Source organism: Ascaphus truei, chromosome 2 (assembly GCF_040206685.1).
Source record: "Ascaphus truei isolate aAscTru1 chromosome 2, aAscTru1.hap1, whole genome shotgun sequence".
NCBI classification, from domain to species: domain Eukaryota; kingdom Metazoa; phylum Chordata; class Amphibia; order Anura; family Ascaphidae; genus Ascaphus; species Ascaphus truei.
Window position 1 is genome coordinate 412,412,386 of NC_134484.1, and position 23,787 is coordinate 412,436,172.

General features: G+C 43.5%; 1 protein-coding gene across 1 annotated transcript in view; it reads right to left on the reverse strand.

The window, feature by feature from the left end:
* Positions 1–23,787, reverse strand: part of CUBN (cubilin) — a 312,445-nt gene that overhangs the window by 182,343 nt on the left and 106,315 nt on the right. Inside the window, exons 28-29 of the mRNA XM_075587495.1 lie at positions 22,301–22,460; positions 11,398–11,579 (exon numbers count right to left, since the gene is read on the reverse strand). Of these exons, the coding sequence (XP_075443610.1) occupies positions 11,398–11,579; positions 22,301–22,460 (342 nt within the window). The remainder of the gene's footprint in view (positions 1–11,397; positions 11,580–22,300; positions 22,461–23,787) is intronic.

Here is a 23,787-nt window from a genome sequence, read left to right on the forward strand (position 1 = left end):
TGTCTCTCTCACCCTCTCTCTCTGTCTCTCTCACCCTCTCTCTCTGTCTCTCTCACCCTCTGTCTGTCTCTCTCACCCTCTGTCTGTGTCTGTCTCTGTCTGTCTCTGTCTGTCTCTGTCTCTCTCTGTCTCTCTCTGTCTCTCTCTCTCTCTCTGTCTCTCACCCTCCCTGTCTTATTTTAACTGCCGTATACCTACACCGAAGTAACCTACCCTTCTTTCTTCCAGATCTGACTCAAGTTTCACACGGGAGACCTCGAAAGACAGGTAGGGAACACCTCCCCTCCAGTATAGTACCTTGAGGGACTGCGGATCAGGTAAGATCCCAGCTGCTTTAGAAATTGTGAAGAGGGGGCATCCAGACACTGGTTAAGGGGTTCAGAATCATTCACATCTGGGTTTTTTTTGTTCGATTAGTGAGGTCAACACACACACACACAACTATGTAACAAAGACTAATGGTCGTAAGTATAAGTGTACTACAATAAATAAACTGTTATGTAAAAAAAAAAATGTCCCGGTTTTTCATTTTCAAAATCTGGTCACCCTAGCTATACCTATCCCTGACAGGCTTATACAGGCCATGAGTCACCACCTTACTTCTGTCCATCAGAGAGGAGCAGGGAGGGGGGTCACAAGCCCACAGAATTAACCTGTCACAGCCTGCAGCTGGCAGGAACTTACATAACAGGGGGAAAGACAGGCAGAATAGACATACCCTGTTACACTGAATTATAGTGGTACGATAATTCCTGCTAAAGAAAGTTCTGCCAAAGTAAATGGGATTGTGGTTTTCCTGCCAGTGAAGCTAAAATTGCTCAATACAAGTATTAAAGACTATTTGTCAAGTTTATGCACCAGAAGCCTAAGTTTGCAATGTCTAAAGATTTTGGATTGCATTGTACAAGAGTCCTGAAAACAGAGGCTTTCCGCATAAATGTGAATCGAGATTTTCCCGCTAAAACGAAATTTGCAGAAGTAATCGGGAGTGGGGTTTCCGTCAAGAAAAACGTTTTGCAAAACAGTGCATGGGTGCAAGTATTGTGAGGCACTCACCTCCCCTAGTGGCGCGAAAGGATGGCCACGCCTGTTCTGGACTGTTCTGTGAGAATCATGGGAAAATGGCCTGTCCCTAATACTTTTGATAGGGATGGGGCTAGTGCTGCAAAGAGGAAAACACTTGTGGGTAAGTGTGTTATGAAGCCACACCCAATGCATCAATGTATTTGCTCCTTTTTTTGCTCCACTTGCATCAGAGAGTGCGCCGACAGCTTGGGCAGCTTTCCTTTCTCTTGGAGTCAAATCCACTATGTTCGATGTGGCGTTAAAATCTGCTGCTAATGCAGGAAGCATGGAAGGGTGTCCCTCCCCTCCTCCCCCCGTCCCACGTCCCTCCCACCAGGAAAAATAAAATGGCTGTTTGATTCTCACGTGGTGCAACAGGAAGCTACAACGTCATCCGTCACAGCTTCATGTTAGACCATGTAACCCGGGGTATTGCAATTTCCTGAATTAATTCAGCAGGTTCAGCTCTGGGGACACCTGCTTTCCACCTGGACTGCTCCTTTAAAGCTGCAGACCAAACAATATCCTGTATATGTGCTTTTTGTAATAAATTAGTTCTGTACTATGAGAAAATACTTGTAGCATTTTTTTTAAACAACTATGAATTATATTTTTTAAGTACAGTATTATAATGTAACAAGCATTTTTTGTTTCTGTAGCATCCATTTACAAAGTTACTTCCCCTTCCTCTTCTGAAACTGACACACCCTTTTTGAGCCCTACCCTCTCTTGCAGTGCACCAATTGTATCTAGTGACTGCCTGGTCACATGATCTCCCCCACAGAACTTTGCATCTTGAGTCTTCTTCTGCTGCACTGACTATGAACCTCCAAGCCAAATCTTCGGCGATCGATCACAGCAGAATGGATTGATCGGCAACTTATCTATGTACTTATAATTGTATGGATTGTACAGTATTGATGCACCTAAAGGAATTTTTTTTTTAAACTGCTGCTCTAACAACCTTCATACAGTACATATGTCGCTGCCACAATTTGATGCAGATGAACATTTTTGCTCTGTGTTTGGAGCCAATTTTGCAATCCTCCATGCATTGTATGCTTCCTGCAAACGGGATTCACGAAGCCGCGATGTTGGGTATCATATCGCAGTTCAATGAATACCAGATGTAGACGTTGTTTGAGGCAGACTATGGCTAGTCTGCTGCTGCTGTTTTTTTTACCCAGTTTTGCATCTTGGAGAAGTTGCCACATAACTCTCATAAAGTCTATTGAATTAGAAAAAAAACTAAACAAAATAGCTAATCATGTTTGATCTCAAGTTCTCAAACTGGACTACAAAATAATGCTTTTTGTTGAGTAACAATATCCACTCTATTTTATTTGTAGTGTATGAAATGCATTTCCCTTTTATCCCAGAATAACAAACTGGACATGTAATCTAGAGGTATGGGGCAAGACAATGTCAGAAACATTACCTTTTTTACAAATGAGTTGAAAGTTGAAACCACTTTAAACCCCATAACTGTACTATATCATAATCATTATCTTCCAAGAAAAAAAAAAAAAGAACGAAAAAAACCCAAAGGAAAATACTTTTAGGGTGTGGTTCAAACAGAACAGAAATTAAATGTCGAAGTGGAAAAACAGAGTTATTATATAACGTGTTTGTATTTTATGGTAGAGCGCATTCTATTTACAATTAAGCCAATGGTTGAATCCGTTTTTACCATTTACTTCTGCCTTGTTAGCTCTATTTATTGTTAGATTCAAGTCAGCATTCCAAAGTTCTGAGCAATAGAAGGGCAGATTTATGTGGCTGTGCATGAGGCAGAGTTCTGTGAACTAAATACGGTTGCTTAGTGAGAAAGCTGCAAGCTTCTTTTGGAAGGCAAAAGTTACAGTATGTGTGAGTGGTCATTACCCAGAATTCCTGGCTGCAGTGGAAGCATTGTTTGCTTAGCGATAATGGGGAAAGACAGGGTTGCAGACCTGTCTTAGACATGTGAATGTGCTCACAATTAGTATTTGTATATGCTGTAGAATGTGGGATTGAAATGTTCAAATAAAACATTTTCAAATATACAAAACTCTACATGACTGGTTACTCAATAGGCTTTGGCATGCTATCAGATGTACTGTTATATTCCTGCGACTAGGGTTGCCAGGTGTCCGGTTTTGAACCGGATATACCAGTATTTTGCCAATCTGTCCGGTAAAAAATGAGAGGTTATACTGGACATGTATGTGTCTGGTATTTTCCATCTCTGGATGTGTGCGGGCAGCGGGAGTGTGAAGGGTGGCCGGATGTAGTGTCCCCACTTACCTCAGATTCAGAAGCCGGCTGCAGCATCTGGTAACCAGGGAAACGGGCGTCATCCCCCTCTCCCATTCAAGGAGAAGACTAACCAATGGGAGGGCCCAACGTCATCCACAGCTCTCCCATTTGCATGCTGGGAAATGTAGTTTCCTCCCAGCTTTGCATGTGGGAATGGAGAGAAGAGTTCCACTCTGTCCCTGATACCACAGGTAAGATACCAGGAGGGGGAGAGGATGAAAAAGGAGGATGAGGTGGTAGTGAGGAAGGAGGATGAGGATGTGTTGAGGAAGGAGGGGGTGGTGGTGAGGAAGGAGGGGGTGAAGGTGAGGAGTGAAGGTGAGGAAGGAGGAAGAGGGGGGCTGAAGGTGAGGAAGGAGAAAGAGGGGTGCTGAAGGTGAGGAAGGAGGAAGAGGGGGGGTGAAGGTGAGGAAGGAGGAGGGGGTGGGGGTGTGAGAGGATGAGGGTAAGGAGGGTTGCAACAATCTTGGAATTAGTGGGAGATAAGCATTAAGATCAGTATAGCTCGCCATGTATGACTGCAGGTATCTTATTTATAAATGATCTGATCCGTTATGTAATTTTTTTCTACATTTCACTCCACGTATGCACCAATGTGCACTATTTCAAATTCAATTTTGTAAAAAATCCTGGGAGGGCGCTCAATCCCCAAACCCCTCCCCAGATTTGTTTTACGATATAGAATATGAAATGGTGCAAATTGGTGCAAACTTGGAGTGAAATTTAGAAAAAAATTACATAACGGTCTGAGAATGTATAAATAACATACCTCCCCACCGGCTTTTCGAGCGCGCAGCATTATTCACCGTTGTGTCCAGTATTTTTTGAGAAGCCACCTGGCAACCCTAGTGAAGACTATTTTGTTTTTTTGTTTTTTCAAATTAAAACCTTAGTGAATCTTTTGGTGCAGACTAAACACATGATCACACTGAAAAGATCTACAAGAATTTCAATATATTGTGGTCTGAATCATGGGGGTATAACAGTAACAAAAACATGTTTTGCTCCATGCAATAATTGTTATAATGTTCTGCAATCTTCAAAGGCTTCAATTTACTGCACAGTGGGAGTTCCACCGTTATTTTCCCAGTCTACATTTAAAAAATCTCTTTGTTTGATACCCTTTGCAAAAATACCACTTCTTCATTTTGTAAAAAGTCTACCATTAAATATAGCAGCAATTTTCTTTTGGTAAAAAACTTTTCGTTTTGTAACAAATGAATGCTTTTTGAAAAAAATTTGCATTCACAAAAGTAGTTGCTGTACTGTATGATCGATGTAAAGGATAGTGTGGCCAGTAGTTATGTGGACAGTTGAGTAGTAATGCAGTAGATGTAACCCCACCTTTTGGGATTACCATAGGGCAGGGGTGGGGATACGGCCCGTGAAATCATTTGGTCTGGCCCCCCGGGAAGCAAGCCTGCAAGAATGGTTTAAAAAAAAACAAAAAAAAAACTCCCCCTTTCCTGTTTGGCTGCCTGTGCTGTCACTCTGTCAAGATTTTTTTTTTTTTGGCCCGCCTCTTCCCACAGCACTGCCCCCTCCCTTCTCTCCTCCAGTAATGCTGGGCTCCTTAGGCTCCGCCCCTCTGTCCCTCCCTTTAGGCTCCGCGGGCCTGCCAGTCTCTCAGCTGCACTGGCTACCTATGCTGCTCCAGCAGCCCATCCACGGGCCCCAGGTAACCCACATGTCCCCTTATACCCCCTCCCAGGCACCTTACCCACCCCAAGGGGGGAGAGGCCTTATTTTTGTGTGTGTTTGCAGAGGTGGGCTTATTGTGTGTGTCACTGTGTGTGTGTCACTGTGCGTGTGTGTCAATGTCACTGTGTATGTGTGTGTGTCTGGCACTGTCACTGTGTGTCTCTGCCTGTCTGTGTGTGTGTGTCACTGTCTGTGTGTGTGTGTGTGTGTCACTGTCTCTGTGTGTGTGTGTGTGTGTGTCACTGTCTCTGTGTGTGTGTGTGTGTGTGTGTGTGTGTGTGTGTGTGTGTGTGTGTGTCCCTCTCTGTGTGTGTGTGTGTGTGTGTCACTGTCTCTCTCTGTGTGTGTGTGTGTGTGTGTGTGTGTGTGTGTGTGTGTCTCACTGTCTCTGTGTGTGTCTCACTGTCTCTGTGTGTCTCACTGTCTCTCTGTGTGTCTCACTGTCTCTCTGTGTGTCTCACTGTCTCTCTGTGTCTCACTGTCTCTCTGTGTGTCTGACTGTCTCTCTGTGTGTCTCACTGTCACTGTGTGTGTGTCACTGTCACTGTGTGTGTCACTGTCTGTGTCACGGTCACTGTGTTTGTGTGTCACTGTGTGTGTGGCAGTTTGTTTGTCACTGTGTGATTAAGGACCTCAGTATCACCAGGGTGGCGCGGGTAAGCAGCGCTCCTGGGGGGAGAGGGTATAAGAGGAGTGGGGGGGAGAGAGGGTATAAGAGGCTTGGGGGATAGAAGAACGAGTCTGCGGTGGAGAGACACCTCACTACCGCCTCTCCTCCTCCTCCCCACACCGGGCAGCAGTTGTGGAGGATGCCTGCTCCGATCCCCCCTGCCCCGCCCCCCCCGGTGCACTTACACGGCCCTCCTCCCCACACCGGGTAGCAGTTGCGGATGAGGGCACCTGCTCCGATCCCCCCTGCCCCGCCCCCCCGGTGCACTTACACGGCCCTCCTCCCCACACCGGGTAGCAGTTGCGGATGAGGGCACCTGCTCCGATCCCCCCTGCTCAGATTCCCCCCCCCTTGCGCACTTACACGGTCCTCCTTCTCCCCACACGAGCAGCAGTTGCGGAGGGTACCTGCTCCGATCCCCCCCGATCAGATTTCCCTCCCCCTGTGTGTGTCTGAGAGAGTGTGTGTGTCTGAGAGTGTATGTGTGTGTGTGTCTGAGAGAGTGTATGTGTGTGAGAGTGTGTATGTGTCTGAGAGACAGTGTGTGTGTGTCAGAGTGTGTGTGTGTGTCAGTGTGTGTGTGTGTGCGTCTGAGCGAGTGTGTGTCCGTCTGAGGGAGTGTGTTTGTGTCTGAGCAAGTGTGTGTGTGTGTGTCAGAAAGTGTATGTGTGTCAGAGAGAGAGTGTGTGTGTGTGTCAGAGAGTGGAAAAGAAGGGAGCCGCACGGCCCCTGGTACTCTTTGATAAAGCGCGCCAAGTCGTGCGAAACGCATAAGAGTGGGTCTATGTTGCTTTTGTGCCATTAAAGCTTTTGCAGTTATCTGAGTGGTCCCGGTCTGTTATCTTCACCACTGGGCAGTTGCACCGCCTTACCTTCTACTGTATCCTGTGTCAGAGTGTGTGTGTCAGAGAGTGTGTGTGTCAGAGAGAGAGAGAGAGAGTGTGTGTGTCTGAGAGAGAGAGAGAGAGAGAGAGTGTGTGTCTGAGAGAGTGTGTGTGTCTGAGAGAGGGAGTGTGTGTGCCTGAAAGAGGGTGTGTGTGTCTGAAAGAGGGAGTGTGTGTGTCTGAAAGAGGGAGTGTGTGTGTCTGAAAGAGGGAGTGTGTGTGTCTGAAAGAGGGAGTGTGTGTGTCTGAAAGAGGGAGTGTGTGTGTCTGAAAGAGGGAGTGTGTGTGTCTGAGAAAGGGAGTGTGTGTGTGTCAGAGAAAGGGAGTGTGTGTGTCAGAGAGAGGGAGTGTGTGTGTCAGAGAGAGGGAGTGTGTGTGTCAGAGAGAGGGAGTGTGTGTGTGTTTCAGAGAGAGGGAATGTGTGTGTCAGAGAGAGAGGTAGTGTGTGTGTGTCTGAGAGAGGGCGTGTGTGTGTCTGAGAGAGGGAGTGTGTGTGTCTGAGAGAGAGAGTGTGTGTCTGAGAGAGAGAGAGAGAGAGAGAGAGTGTGTGTGTGTGTCTGAGAGAGAGAGAGAGAGAGAGAGAGAGAGAGAGAGAGAGAGAGAGTGTGTGTGTCTGTCCTATTCTCTAGCCTGCTGTACCCATGCTTGGCCACCGGGACTGCTGCCACTCTCAATGTCTTGTTCTAGCCTGCAGTACCTAAACTTGTCCACTGGGATTGCTGCTTCTAAACTAAGGAACATTCCAGACTCTGATACCTGACACCTCTGCACCTGTGCTCCACCTCCCAGCCTGCCTATATAAACCTCCCATTCCTGTTCCTCCCTTGCCTCTGTTTCAAGTCAGACTCCTATGCACATGCCTCTGATCCTGATCTGTTCCTGTACCTGTATTTGAGTCTGTACGCAGTTAGGCCCTTGCTGGTTATCTGGCTTGTCCCTGTTTGTTCCCGTTCTCAGTCCCTGCTCCCAGACCTGTCCCTGCTCGCCTGTCCTGTTCCAGTCTCCTCGTTGCCGACCTCTGCTTGTTACCTGACTTCGCTACCTGCCGCCTGCCTCGGACCCCTGCTTGTTACCTGACTTCGCTATCTGCCGCCTGCCTCTGATCTCTGCTTGTGACCCCTACTACGCTCCTGCTGTTCCGGCCACCGAGATCCTACCCGCCACAGGAGTCTCCCGTGACAGAAAACAGAGGCCACTTCTGGATCTCGCTGGAACAGATTCTCTGCCTTCCTGCTTCAGCAGACCCCATCCGCTTGGAGGAAGATAAGTACTTTTATTTTATTTTTTGAAATCCCAGTTGGGATCCTGAAGATTTTGTTGCTACAAAGGTTTCTGCAGGGTTTTTTGTGCCACTTTCTCCCTGAGAAGAATTTCCTTTAAAAAAAAAAAACCCTCCCTGCAGTACCTGTTTTTGCCATTTTCAGACTTTCATTACCTGGACAAGAATTGTCTCTGCATTGTGGGTGGGCCACTGCAGATTTTCAGACTCACATTTCTATTTAAGACACATTTCCTCTTTACTGGTTTCTTGGGAAGTGTGGCTTCCCCATGTCTGAAATTATGGCTCCCACTTAAAAAACAGTCTTGAGCAGTAAATGTGAACACAGTACCACTGATTCTCCAGAACTTCTCAAAGCAAGGAAGAAGAGGAAAAAGAAGGGAGGTATTACTGTGGAAGTTGAAATTAAGGATGAACCTTTAACCCCAAAGTCTGCATTTGATTATAGGGATATGCTGCAGTTTAAGGCAACTCACAGACTTATCCCAAGAATAGTGGAAGAAAAGAACGATGTATTTAATCCAGGAAAAGATGCCCTGACTCAGACACTTCAATCTGCACGAAAAGAGATTGATTGTCTTCATGGACATTTAGATAAAGCGCAAGAAGCCAAGGCTGCACTACAGAGCTGTCTATCCTCAGCAATTGCTAAGTGTATTCTCCAGGAAAAAGAAAAGCACCAGTTGGAGAGTGACCTGGATGTCATGTCAGGTGAGCTGGAGAGGGCATATGCTGATGCTGCTGAGGATCAGCGCCTCGCTTCTAAAAGTAACGAATTCCTGGAAATCTCTATGAAGGAAATTGACAGGCTTAATACAGAGCTTAAAGTCTCCCAGGAGGAGATTTGCTACTTCAAAAAAGAGATGGAAGTCATTCGGGAGGAGAGATGCTACTTGAAAACAGAGATACGTTCTATGAGAGACGACTCCGAAGAGTTAAATAGTAGGTTTGAAACTATAAACCAAATGAGTAAGAACTTCTCTGTCCAAGCCAGTGAAGGAGATAAAAGAATCAGAAGAGGAGAAGAGACTATTGATTGAAGAAAAGTCAAGGATGCAATTAGCACTGGAAAAAGCAGAGGGTGACTGGGAAAAAGAAAAATATCAGTTGGAGAATGACATTTAAGCCTTGTTTTAAGTCAGCTGGGAGATATGGAGTCGCGACTCAACTCCAAAGAAGCTGAACTGACAACTGCTTTGAGTGGGAAAAGAAGTGCAGAAGGATAGCTTCAAGAGCCGAAAACTCAAATAGCTGGTCTTTCATTTGGTGATGCCACGAAACGGCAGTCGCAAGAGGAGACCATGGAGAGCGAACTCTGTGTCCCCACAGAGTGGGTCACCTTGAGTCCACTTTTCATCAAGGCCTCCGGGAAGAGCCTGGAGGATCGTCCGGAGAACGCTCTTGGGAGGGGGTAGTAATGTCATATTCTCTAGCCTGCTGTACCCATGCTTGGCCACCGGGACTGCTGCCACTCTCAATGTCTTGTTCTAGCCTGCAGTACCTAAACTTGTCCACCGGGATTGCTGCTTCTAAACTAAGGAACATTCCAGACTCTGATACCTGACACCTCTGCACCTGTGCTCCACCTCCCAGCCTGCCTATATAAACCTCCCATTCCTGTTCCTCCCTTGCCTCCGTTTCAAGTCAGACTCCTATGCACATGCCTCTGATCCTGATCTGTTCCTATACCTGTATTTGAGTCTGTACGCAGTTAGGCCCTTGCTGGTTATCTGGCTTGTCCCTGTTTGTTCCCGTTCTCAGTGCCTGCTCCCAGACCTGTCCCTGCTCGCCTGTCCTGTTCCAGTCTCCTCGTTGCCGACCTCTGCTTGTTACCTGACTTCGCTACCTGCCGCCTGCCTCGGACCCCTGCTTGTTACCTGACTTCGCTATCTGCCGCCTGCCTGTGATCTCTGCATGTGACCCCTACTACGCTCCTGCTGTTCCGGCCACCGAGATCCTACCCGCCACAGGAGTCTCCCGTGACAGTGTCTGAGAGAGAGAGAGAGAGAGAGAGAGAGAGAGAGTGTGTCTGAGAGTGGGTGTGTGTGTCTGAGAGTGGGTCTGAGAGTGAGAGTGGGTCTGACAGTCTGAGAGTGGGTCTGAGAGTGAGTGAGAGTGGGTGTGAGAGTGGGTCTGAGAGTGAGTGAGTCTGAGAGCCTGAGAGAGAGAGTGGGTCTGAGAGAGAGAGTGGGTCTGAGAGTCTGATTTCCCTCCCCCTGCCCAATTTCTGTGTGTGCGTGTGCGTGTGTGTGCACAGACACCAACCCGCAGTCAGTCATAGTCACCCACCACCCAAGAGTCAGTCAGTCACCCAAAGAGAAGCAGTTCCAGCCATCACATTAGTGCTGAGTTCATTAAACGTTTGACCAAATATAGCAGGCTAATTTTTAAGTTTATAATTTTGGATGGCCCTCGAATGATATTATAAATATCAAAATGGCCCTTGGCAGAAAAAAGGTTTCCCACCCCTGCCATAGGGTATAAGGGGTTAAGGGATTTGAAGGAGTTGGATATTGAACACCTGCCACCTTTTAGATAGTTTGTTGCAAAGTGACCAGCCAGGGGCCTGACCACACCCTGCTTCTGGAATATGCTGGATGTGTCACCTGGTCTAGGGTGGCTCAGCAGAGGCCTAGCACCGCCCTTTTTTCTGCCTAGGGACGGGGAGTGGGAGAGGGGTTATAAATAGGAGGGGAGAAGGACTCCAGCCTCAGACCCCTGGAGAAGAGACAGTGGAGGGGTCTCACCTGCATATATAAATATAAATAAGTAGTATAGGGTAGGCATCCCATTCTTTGCTTTACAGATAGATAAGTGCCTTCTGAAATTAGGCTCCTTAGAATAAGAGAAGCAGAGCAGTACAGGCTCCCAGAGGGGAGGCCTGTGTCCCCTAGTGCACTGGGGTGTGGTCCACCAGGGGAGGTGTGAGATTTTTCTGGGTGGTGTGGCAGTTGCAGAGGCCCCGCGCTCTTCCCCAAGGCATTTAAATTAAATGCCGCGGAATCGCGTGAGGCCCCTGCCACACTCCACTTACCGGGATTCAGCCGGCTGTGTGACGCGTCGCCATGGCAACACTGCATCAAATTATGCCACGGGTCACGTGACATCACAGGTGGATACAGAGGGATTTGTGTATGGGAGAAAATGCTTTTTGTAAGGTGGGTGGATTGCAGGAAAAATACTTCACTATAGTCTTATATCAGTATTATATTTTGAAAGTCGTGGGTCAGAAGAAAGATATCTCAACACTTATTTAAAAAGATCCAATTAAAATTTGAAAGTGTAATCATTCATGCATATACTGTACATATGTATTTACATAATGTAAACCAACAAGACAAAAAAAATTACTATTTGTAACCGTTTACAGGGATTTTCGTAAATAAATTAAATTAAAAAAAAGGGTATCCATTCTGCTTCACATCAGTCATTACATCTAAGACAACTATAAATTAAACTTGTATATTTTGGGGAATACAATATTAACATTGAAGTCCTACCTCCAACACGTCATAAGTACATGTTGAATGATATTCTATGCTGAACTCCAGAATAGTGATCTGTATGCTACTCCCTGGTGATGTTTGAATGTACCAGATACATTCTTTATTGTTAGGGTACTTCATGGGATAACCTGGACTGTTGAAGGAGCCAGTGGGACCAGACAATTCTCCACCACATCCTGTTGAAATAGAGAAATACTGTTTTAGTGTGTAAAGGAATGATACAGCATGACATATACATTACTGTATGCCAAGGTAAAGAAAAGGTTTATGGAAATACTGTTCATGCCTGGTTACCATAACAAAAACTACATTCATATAAAACATTCAGTTTGGCCGAGATACCTTATGAACACAATTATACTGTAGGTTAATTTACTAGGATTAAAACTGAGTTTAGGTGTTTTGGTATACCATCAAAAACTAGAATCTTTAAACTCAAATACACAATGTAGGATTATTCTACAGTATATGTATGCAAACAAATCAGTGAATTACTTTTTTTATTTTGACTGATAGAATCATTGCTTTAACAAGCTGTTGAGATTTGATCGGAAGGAAGGGGTGCCTCTTTTTGCCTAATTTTTTAATACCGGTCCGATACACCGATTACGGGATCTGTTGGTGGATTGTCGTATGATGATCCCCCCGGTGTGGAGACAGCCCAGGTGGAAGTGAAAGATGCAAAAACATACTGTATTCTCTTTTTCTACAGAAAGAGGAAGAGAGATCCTGATACTTGCCGGACTGTAACAGACATCTGGGAGGCTTTTTCACGCAACTATCGTGTAACCTTTGTGTATTACACACACCTCACAAATGTTTCACTCTTAACAGGCCTAGTAACATGTTTCAGGCCCTACATTGACCTTTGATTCACATGTAGGACCTGAAACGTTGTTTATTTCTGCTACCCTCAGCAATACATCGTCATTCATTTTTTTCACTGAGATATTGTAAGTAGTTCATTACTTCCTAGGGCAGGGATTGCGCCTGCAGGTTTATTCAAGGAGTCCGCGGATGGGATTCAGAAGTGTCCACATAGATTGAGCACGAAGGCAAATTTAAAAAATGTGCGCTGCTGTAGTAGCGTCACCAGCGGGGGAACCCGAAAAGGGGGTTGCGGCACCGGAGGACAGGAGGAAGTGCAGGATGCTAGTTTCAGGGATGCTTACCTTTGCTTAGCTAGCCCACTGGGAATGAACCTATCGGTGATGGTGAAGATGTGGTTATGGAAGGAATATTATATTGATTTGATGACGTTATTGCCGGACTATAAGGAGTTGGCAAAGTCAGATTAAAAGAAGGCTAGGCTGTGACGTAGAAAGTGTCAGAAAGGTAGAGGAGGCAGGCTCTCAAGTCTTTTGGGGACTGGTTGCAGGCCCTTGCGATTTTGGCCAGCTTTATTGGGGAGAAGAAGCTGGAGCATTGCTCGCATTCTTCAAGTACGTGGATATGATTTGGGAGGCCTATTAGTATTATGGGGGTTCGGAGTGGTGGAAGTACGATAGAGACTTCAGGCAGAAAAAGGCAATTAGGAAACAGTTGCGATGGGACGTGAAGGATATGGGCCTGTAGATGTGGAAGCTGATGTTGCATAAGATGACCCGCTTTTAGGCCAGGGTTGGCATCTCACAACATGGTGGGCAGTTGGCCGGGAGTAAAAATAGGGTTGGGAGTGCTGGCAGTTTAATGAGTGACAGTGCAAATAGGGTGCGGGATGTCATTTCAGGCACAAGTGCAACGGCTGCTGGGGTAGCCACCCTCTGTCGAAGTGCTTATGTATGATTCTAATTTTAATACGTCTCAACATTAGTCAGTAGGTTAACTGGTCTCTTCAATTCTAATTTATGCAAAATGGGAAATTATTTTTTGAGAAAAACTGCAAGTGAATATTTGTGAATGTTGATTTGTTTTTGTTTTTTGCAAGCAACAAAAATCCAATATTCGCCTGTATTACATATCTCTAAACACCGCACATGTGTACAGTGTGATCCCAGTGTTTATACAGGTTTTTATTGTATTTTCCATGAGGTCAACATTTTTATATCTCAGGATTCCCCCGATTCAGATAAATAATAAATAACAATATGTGGCGAAGGGGGATCACAGTGAAGATAATTTGCTTGTGCTACATAAAATGTATAAAGTTCACTTAGCAATTTGCATCAAATAAGAATGAAGGAAACTTTAATTTCAGTTACTTTTACCGCCGGTATGTGATGCTGATCCCTTGAGCTAAAAAGTTCATTAACACCACATCAAAATCAGCTGATAAAAAAACAGAGAAAGGAAATCTACTGTTTACAGGCACGAATACTCTCCCTCCCCCTAACTGTCCCAGAGTGAATAGAGCAGAATGAGTAAAAAAAAAAAAGCATCACAGCAGAGACCATGAAGAACAAATGCAGTAATGCGTGTGAAAAGAAAGATAGGATTACAGGGATTTACAAAGAGAGAACAAAGCCTGAGAGGTGTTTCTGGCGATGTTATCTGCTGTGACCACTGTATAAGATATGCAACTAATTTATCCCCGACATATAGTTTGTTAAAGGAAGTAAATATAAGTTATACATTGAAAAAAATACACATAATTCTGTTTAAATCAATCAGGTATTCAACATGATGCGAAGCAACAAACTGCATTTCAAATACCTGTACGTTACATGTATGGAGTCACAACGACGTTCATACATATAACCCACAGTTTCTGAAGGTTTGTACTGCTTTTTAGCAGTTCAACTGTGATGCACAAAAAATATGTCAATCTAATCTTAGTACACAGCCGACAACATGTTTCCTATTAACATCTAAGGCATGTTTGTATTGTTTGTGTCAGTCATTCTGAATTCCTGTGGAGCCTCCTTTGGTTTACAGAAGCAATGTACAGTACTTTACTTGGCGCACGGAGACCGGCAATTATGACTAAGCTACTCCCACTGGAGCAGCAATGTGGAAAACTGAGCAGTCATCTACTTAGTAGTTGCTATTTTCTTAATAAAACTCCTACACACCCGACTCCTACTACAATGGTCAACATGTTCCCACATTTTTTTTATAGTCCCAAAAATAACGGGACAGCTAAACAGATATACACTCCTGTACTACAGTATTTCTCTTGTTTACTTTATAGTTGGCCCCAGCACTCGGGCAATGGTCCCATGATGCATGGACCCATCTCACCCCCCTTCCGTTCCCCATATTCGAGGGCTACGCTACTCTCCTCTGGCAACGAAAGGGTTACGTTGGAAGTTGGTTCCTTGGGCTTGGGGGTGGTTGGAGAGTAGCATTTAGGTTAGACATGGAACAGAAGGGGCCTCTTACCTTCGCTGCCCCTCCATCATGCAGAATGTCCACCAATAAGCTGGCTGTATTAATTTCATGTTTATCCTTAATAAAAATGTTTAATGAAAGGGAAAGGTTATGATTACGTTGTTATTTGTTTACTATTGTGCTTCTGTTTTTCCTTGTCACAGCTGTCAGCGGGATAGGCCTGCCAGGCTAGGAGAGCCCAGGAGTTCAAGGAAAGTCCTGGGTGTGATTGTGCCCTGTGTTGGGGCTGGTTGAGATGGTTAGCAGTGGGAGTCCAAAGCCATGGCTATGCCATTGGGCTCTGAACTATAAAAGGGCATCCTGGAAGGGAGTGTGTATTTTGGGGGAGAATTTTATATTTGGAATAAAGCCATTTCCATATTGAGTGTCTAGTCGTGTATTATTGGTGGGGGGTTGTGTGGGCTCTTAGCGATCCATGTCCTCAGCCATAGGACACTTCTGAGCACATTCAAGTTAATGGACTGTAAGGTGTCTCGTGGCACAGCACTGGTACGAGCAATATTTACTAAAGCTGGCAGTCGCCTACATTAAACATATTAAACATCCCACTGTCAGTAGTTCCTTTTGGTGGACTGGTCCATTAAAGTTAATGGGGCTTCCCTGCCAAACTTGTGCAAAAGACGTGGCTTTGAGTGCCTTTAGACTTTAGCTGTCTGGAGGCTTAAATATGCAGCAGTTGATGAGTCAAGCTATTTTGACCATCTTGTGTCAGCTTACGATTTGGCAAGTGTTTTTATGGAACAATATGCAATTTTAGGGAGGAGTAACTTGACACACATTGAAACAGGATGTGATGAATTTTCATGTGGAGCTGCGATGTTTCTCAGTTTTAACTGCATCAGAAAAACCATAGGTGGCGCAAACATCACTGGCTATAGTTAAAAAAAAAAAAAAAAAAAAAACTCCTAGATGACATGCAATAAATAAAGTTAAGTATAATGTGAGTCTTGACACAAAGTACCCTTTTTTTTCTTCCGAATGATGCTCTCGTTAAATGACACAGCTGCATGTCCCGTAACATTAGCATTCCGTTATTGTTTAGAATATACTGTATGACTTTAACACAAATAGAATAGCCACAATCTGGTAAGTAAAACTATGGTCTTTGCAAAGCTAATTAAAGTAAGAAAAGGTCTGTTTCTCCTTAAATGAGCAAACCATGTGCCCTCCCCCCCTTCCCCTCCTCTCCCATTTTTCTACATAGGTGGGAAGCAGGGGGTCTCCAGAGCTGAACCACGTGAATTTCAGCTCTGAGGACTCAGTGGTTTCAAGGTTTCTTCCTAGTATTTAAATCCCTGTGTCATTGGGGCCAATAGGAAGCCACAACAGATGATGTCACAGCTGCCTATTGGCTTGCATAACGCAGGGGATTTATAGCGCCATTTTGTTTCCCCTGCTGGGATGCTGCTGGCAGCACCTTTACCGTGTTATGTCAGGAACACGGAGAGCTGAAAATAATGCAGTTCAGCTACGGAGACCCCCTGCTTCCCACTCGTGTAAAAAAAGAGGAGTAAAAAAAAAACAAGCAGGGGAAATGCTCCTTTAATAACATTTCATGCAAATATATATATAAGGGTTTAAAGGGTTCCTACCATACTTTAAACTGTACTTGTGTTTCCTTCCCACACTCTGCTAACAGTTAACTTCTAAAAGGTTTAAAGTCTCTTCAGTAAAAAAAAAAAAAAAAGCTTTGCTGGAAACTATGGCTACATAATGCAGTGTAACAAAAATAAATTAAGTATTTGGCGACCCCCAGGGAAACGACATAAAACGTCTGGCCCAGACTTTGTTGCTAAGAAACCAGTCAATAAATAGAAAGTTCCAGAAATCCCCAGCACCACCGTTTTATTCTATAACGTTAGCAATAACCACACAGATTGTACAATTCTGTGATTCATGGAATTTACTTATTTCATGTGGCTCTTTAGCAGATGCGAAGCGCGTGGGTTTTAGTGGCTAATGATAATAAGTACTTTCTAACTCACTGGTATATTTAGCAGCAAGTCTTACACATCTGATTGTTGGCTGTTCACCACAAACAGAAAGGCAAAGATTTATCAGACTACACACTGAAGTTTCGAGAAGGAAATGAAATAGCATCTGATTTTCTTTAACTCGTGCTTACCGAAAACAGCAACTGTTGCTTTTGTCATCGGTACAGAAATGACTGAATTTAATGTACACAGTACAGCAATTAAAGTATCTACTGTAGCTTTATGAAACAATTAAACATACCAAATGAGTATGGTTTTCTTAAATGTACTGATTACTAATGATCATTTAAATCATTTCACTCATTTCAATGCTTTCTTTCTTTCTTTCTTTTAAATCCCTCAGTACATTTCTGGTCCCTCTGGCAGGGAAACGGTTAATTTACTCAGATGAATATTCATACTTACGTAAATGGCTTTATTAAAATCAAATACAGAAACACTACAATAAAAATAAGTATGGGCACTATGCCAATTAATTTTCTTATAAGAAGGGGGGGAGAGGAGGAAGGGGGATGGGAGGAGGACAGAAGGAGGGAATGGAGGAGAGGGGGAAAGGAAGGGTGGAGAGGCGGGAGGGGAGAGAGGGGAAGGAGGGGAGAGAGGGGAGGTGGGGGAGGGAGGGGGAAGGAGGGGAGAGGGGGGGGGGGTGGGAGGGGGAAGGAGGGCGGAGGAGGGAGAGGAGGGAGGGGGCAAGAGTGAGGAAGGGGGAGGAGGGAGGGGAAGTGGGGGAGAGCAGGGAGGGGAAGGTTCCATAAGTGGAACCAGCTTCACTGCCTTGGCTGAATGCCCAGCTACTAGGGAAGTCCTGGCTACACCCCTGAATACTACTATTTTGTGCTGTGTATCTTGTATGTATGGTTACCAGATGGCATCTCCAAAAATACTGGACAAAATGGTAAAAGATGCGACCCAACCCCCCAATACATACAAAAGATGTGACCCAACCTCCCAATACATACAAAAAATACACCCACCCCCCAATACATATAAAAATACACCCCGCCCAATACATATTTAAAAATACACCCCCCCATACATATAAAAAATACACCCATCCCCACCCCAATACATATAAAAAAATACACCCACCCCCCAGTACATATTAAAAAAAAATAGAGAGGTGTGTGACCTTGGGCAAGTCACGTTATCTCCATGTGCCTCAGGCACCAAAAACATAGATTGTAAGCTCCACGGGGCAGGGATCTGTGCCTGCAAAATGTCTCTGTAAGGCGCTATGTAAAACAAGCAGCGCTACACAAGAACAAACAATTATTATTATTATACCCACTACCCCAATACATATAAAAAATATACACCCAGCCCCCCCAATAAATATAAAAATACACCCACCCCAATACATATAAAAATAAACCCATCCACCCCCAATGCACATAACAATACACCCACCCCCAATACATATAAAAATACACCCCCACCCTCCCCTAATATATATAAAAATACACCCAGCCCCACAATACATATAACAATACACCCACCCCCAATACATATAACAATACACCCACCCCAATACAAATAAAAATACACACACTCACAATACATATAAAAATACACCCAACCCCCCAATACATATATAAATACACCCATCCTTCCAATACATATAAAAATACAACCCTCCCCCCCCCCTCCCCAATACATATAAAATTCAGACTTACCTTGGGGAAGGTCTCAGGTTGGACCCGGTGGCTGCGGGGGGGTGGGGAGGGAGGGGCGGGGGGAGGGGCACACACCAGAAGCTGAGCTCAGCTGGGGGAGATCGGGGCCGGTGACAACTGCTCTGACCGGCCGCCGGGCCTTCCTTAGCCAACCTTAGTTCAGAGAGAGTTAATACCAGACACATACATGTCCGGTTTTACCTTTCATTTTATAATGGACGCAGAGGCAAAATACCGGGCTGTCCAGTTCAAAGCCATGGCTATACTGTAGGTATAATGTAGTGTTTGTTATTTTACATATGGTTTGTGTTATATAAATGTCTTGTCTTTTAGCAAAGCAATTTGTAACTTGAGAAAACAGGATTTGTTCTACATTCTATGCTTATCTTTTACCAGTCACATATTTCATGGCACTGATATGGGAAAAAAAATATTTTAGTGTTATAAATGTGGCTGTTCGATTTAATTTTTACTGACATATAAATAACCTGGCGACATAGAAGTGCACATTATTACTACCAGGCCCTTGTTTAATATACAACATCTTCTAAAAGGACCTAATTAATAACACTGCCCATAGCTTTCTTTTTAGTGCATCCATAAATATATTATTTTTAAACTTAATAGTATACCCAAGAGTGCTCTAGGAGTGTGACTGTATGCAGACAATAAAAATACAACACAAATGTGATTCCCATTAAATGTCAATGCTGCATAATAGCTCACCCAACTTCTACCACTAAGCATTTAATATTATGTGCCAGCAAACTAAACGTTGGCTCTTCTGGAAGGTTCTACAATAACATCATCAGACACCACACAGTGGCACTTGCACCATGATAACTTTCATTACTTCTGAATACCGTACACATTTTGCGATCTAACCCTCAACCTTGACTAATCTCAATATCCCTTGTGTTTGTGAATATAAATCATCTAGTGAGAGCTACAGAGCTACAGCTGCTCTGAAAACCTTCGATTTATTGAATGCACCGGAAGCCCTTCAAGCTACGGTATACACTAAAGAAAACCTTCTCCAGAGCAACAGCACACAATACAGTGTGGAATTTCTGAATTCAGTGCTGTGAATTGATGAAACACATAAGATAGTCTCACGCATGTAACCCCTTATGGCAGCAAAGGGGTGAATGATATTATGCTGCATGATCTATTTAATAAAATGGAAAGTTATATAAAGGGCAAACACGTTATGTCCATGACCTGAAATAGCATGGAAAAGCTAACTAGATTATCCAGTCATACCTAACTCGTCCTACATATTAATGCCTAGATTTTCTGAGTTCTGTTGTTTGGAGGGACTGGGGGAGTTTTCAACCTAAATTACTCCTTCAATACATTGTGGATTTTCTGGCAGATGAATAAAAACAGAGAGCAAAATTATTGAATGAAAGATTCTTAATACTGTATGTACTTTGACCTCTTCACTGCTGAAAGCTATTTGTAAAAAAAATACCAAAAGGTAATACGGTAATTCAAAGGCCTGTATTTGTCATGTGAGGAAGGAGTGATTCTGGTCCATCTTTCCATCTGCCCTGCAGAATTACAGCTGGATCCATGACTACAAAATACTGCTTTGCTTAGCCTGGTTGCTGACTGACTCAGAAAGTAAGCCCTTCTTCTGATACTGGTTTCATATTCAAAATAATTTGTCAGATTGCTCATACTGGGAACCTAGATTAGTTTCCCACTTTCTGTCTTCTGCACTCTCAAGCCTGGTTTATACACTATGTTTTTACTGTGATGCCTTCCACTTCCTTGGTTCATAATGCTGTCTAGAACAGCTGGAAAACTGGGTCAAAACCAATGAAAAAACTGCTGTCAAGGTGGCAGTGTGGCGCCAATTGTCATGTCAACGCGGCACCATGTGATATAGTGTCCCGTTGTCATGGCAAAATGCGTCACGTAGCATTCAAATTTGACACCGCACACCCATATTGATAGCAGTTGCAGGGGGGAGATGCCGGGAGGATGCCGGTGATACCGAACACCGCCGTCCCGAGGTTTACAAGGTAAACCCAGAGCCCGAAGATACGTGGCCAAAACCGGTAGTCTCCGGGTCAAACCTGGAATGGTTGCAACCCTGAATATAGGCCTTAGTGTCACTTCCTTCCGCATCTCCAGAGGAAACGCAGAGAAGCAGACATGGTTTCTAACAGATTCCCCCACAATGTTTAGTTCTTGTCCTGTATGTTAGAGGAGTTAACAATATGTGAGGGCCTTCATATACTTGGTGGGTAACTCTATATACTCCAATGCGGAAACCCCCCATTGATTTGAACAGGGATTTTTGGCTGATGTCAGCTTCAAAGTATATTGAATTACCCCCTTAATCATAGGCTTACTAGCTAACTATATAAATAAGAAAATGCCCAGAGCTATCACGCTCTGCTCTCCTTTGCACAGAACCCGCGTTCTAAGGGTTGACATTTGCGTTTCCTTACTGCTATGTGTTTCAGCAAAAACAAAAACCGAATAGAAGCTCTAAGAGTGCAGATAGTAGAAGATACAATAATAAGACCAGAGTCTGTGTTAAAGGGTTTAAACTAAGGAAGTCTGTGATAATGCAGCTAGTGATAGAGAGGGCATATAATAGATACCTGCATAGATTTGAGAGCATTCTCACCAGGTGTCTGCTCAGTTCTTAGCCCCTTAATTTAGACTGCAGTCGGTGTGGAATAACATTTACTCACGATCGTGCACCGTCATTTGTGGTTTCAGATGATCTGTGTAGATCGAAAGCACCACTGCAATCCCCAATGGCGTCCACTCGATCCAAAGTAGCAAAATTAAGAAGGTATTGCCGCTCCGATGAAAAAACAGGGAAACTCACCAGAAAAATTAGGTTAAATCTCACTAGAAAAATGAGCTAAAATCAATTTATTGAACTACATAAAAAAAAACATGACTCAAACAAAATTAGCTCCTCCTCCCATGTGTTTCACGCACCCTGTGGCGCCTTTTCAATAATTATCATACTCCTTGAAAAAGCACCACATGGGGCGTGAAAAGCGTGGGAGGAGGAGCTAATTTTGTTTGGGTCATTTTTTTAATGTAGTTCAATAAATTGATTTTACCTCATTTTTCTGGTGAGCTTCCACAGTTTTTCCTTGGAGCGGCAGTACCTTGATCTATTCACCTCTTTATTTTGCTATGTGTTTCAACCCCACCCACTACAATGTTAATGACACAGGAGGACAAAGGACTCTGAAACCACAGCTGCATTCATTCTGAACCCTTTCACCCTACATCTGCATGGACCCAAAGGCGGACAGCCTTTTGCACAGCTGAAAGGCACCCAAAGGGCGTGAGTAATTTGCCACGTTTGCTGATGTTTGTTAATGTTAAAGCTGCTCTGTTGCAATCTGAAACTCACCAACCCTCTCATCCCCTCTACCCAATGTTTCAACTTACCCTGCCTATAGATTGTAAGAAACATGAGGCAGGGCCTTTTCTAACACATTGCAGGCCTATCTTACCTCAAAATGGCTTGTATGGTCTCAGAGATCACCCAAATGAAAGTGGGATCAGCAATGAATGACAGATGTATTGCACTGAAGTGGTTAGTAGCTGTCAGAACGTCGTAATCCTTGCCACGTTCCCCTCCCAGCAAAGTTGGTCACATGGCCATTTTGTTTTCCCAGATCACTGTGCAATAAGCTGTAAATCTCTCCTAAAACAGCGGACTTCCGATTACCAAGTATCAGCAGCTCTGCCTCCTTGTGAAATGGTGATTACTGCTTTAGGGAACTTCTGGTCATACTGTATCTAAGAAACCACATTTGTACTTACAGCTAAGTAACATTTGCAACTACAAATTAATATTCATAAAAATGTGAGAAGTACAATAGATTTATATATTAAAAAAAAAAAAAATCTTACCATTGGCATACCACAGCATCTGAAACCCATTTCGGACATTTGTGCCATCAGAATGGAAGATCACGTGAAGGCTTGTGCCTTTAGTACTGCCTGGAGGGGGTAATTCATTTCCACAATAAGTTCCAATGAGTCTAGACTGGTTATTAGGTCCATCATAAAGCTGTCAAATGAAAAAGCAAAAATTAAATGTATATGAAGTTATATTCCTTAAAATTATCATTGATGGCATGAGAGAAGAAGAGAAAAGATGGAAGGAAGAACGGTTTAAAAAATACAGTATATGTTTTTCCTTCGCCCTTATATTTTAGTCTTGATGTACTTCAGCGGGTGTAATGCTGCCATCAAACAAAACTAGCTCACTAGTCAACCCTTCATATGAAAGGGAGCTTGTTTTTTTTTAATGAATACTAGACATATTGGTGTGATGTACCTGTTTTTCTCATAGGCACCCAAATACAAGCGACAGCACTGTTATATAGAAAAATTACGTTGTCCACAACAGTTTTAGGTGTGTCACACTGCATTTTGTTTGTATTTTTCAACATGGAATGCAATATTCCATTTTAAGGCACTGAAACAATTATGATACACACATATATGTACAACATATACACGTATGGTATACATACCATCACTGAATACACCTGAAACTGCAAGTAGATGGTAAACTTTGTTGCATCATTAACACTCTAAATTAGTTATGTGATGTTCCATTGCAGCAACCAATAAAAAGGCAGTCTTTTCATACACACAGACTGCATTACCTATTCATGTCATTTCCTCCTAAACCACAGACGTACTTATATACAAATATAAGTTACTATAGAAACAGCCTGGTACACAGCTACTACTTATTTTAATTCTGAGAAACAAAACAAGACTCCATAATACAGGACCTATGTTTGCTTACTTTGGCTAACATTGTTTAGTTTTAGGTTCAAAGCCAATATGGAATCGAGAAATATTTCATAATGTAGGATCAGGTCCTAATATTAAGGGGTAGAAATCATTCATCTTGATGTTCTATAGAACACACACAATGTGCAGCCGTAATCACTTTGGATTCAAATATTGTTTAATTATATACTATAACCTCATATACTTATATAAATCACAAAAAAGGGAGGATGAGTTGGGTCAGCAAGGGCTTAGGATCATTTATATTTCTATTATACTGTATATATTATATTTCTATTACTACAGGGGCCATTATAGGGGCTGATTCTTTATGTGCCGAAGCTGCCGATCGAGCCGTTCTCGGACAAAATTCCCCATTCACTTCAACTGGGAATTTGTCTGAAAACGACTTGATCGGCTGCTTTGGACATACACAATCAGCCTCATCGTCGATTATCAGTTATGTTGAGATTTTTTCCATACAGTATATACTGTACTCACATAAAGAGCCAACTATACTAAGCAGTGCAATACCCCAAGACACCTTCCAGCGTCAGAAGACACCACACAGCCCATTCATTTAAATGAAC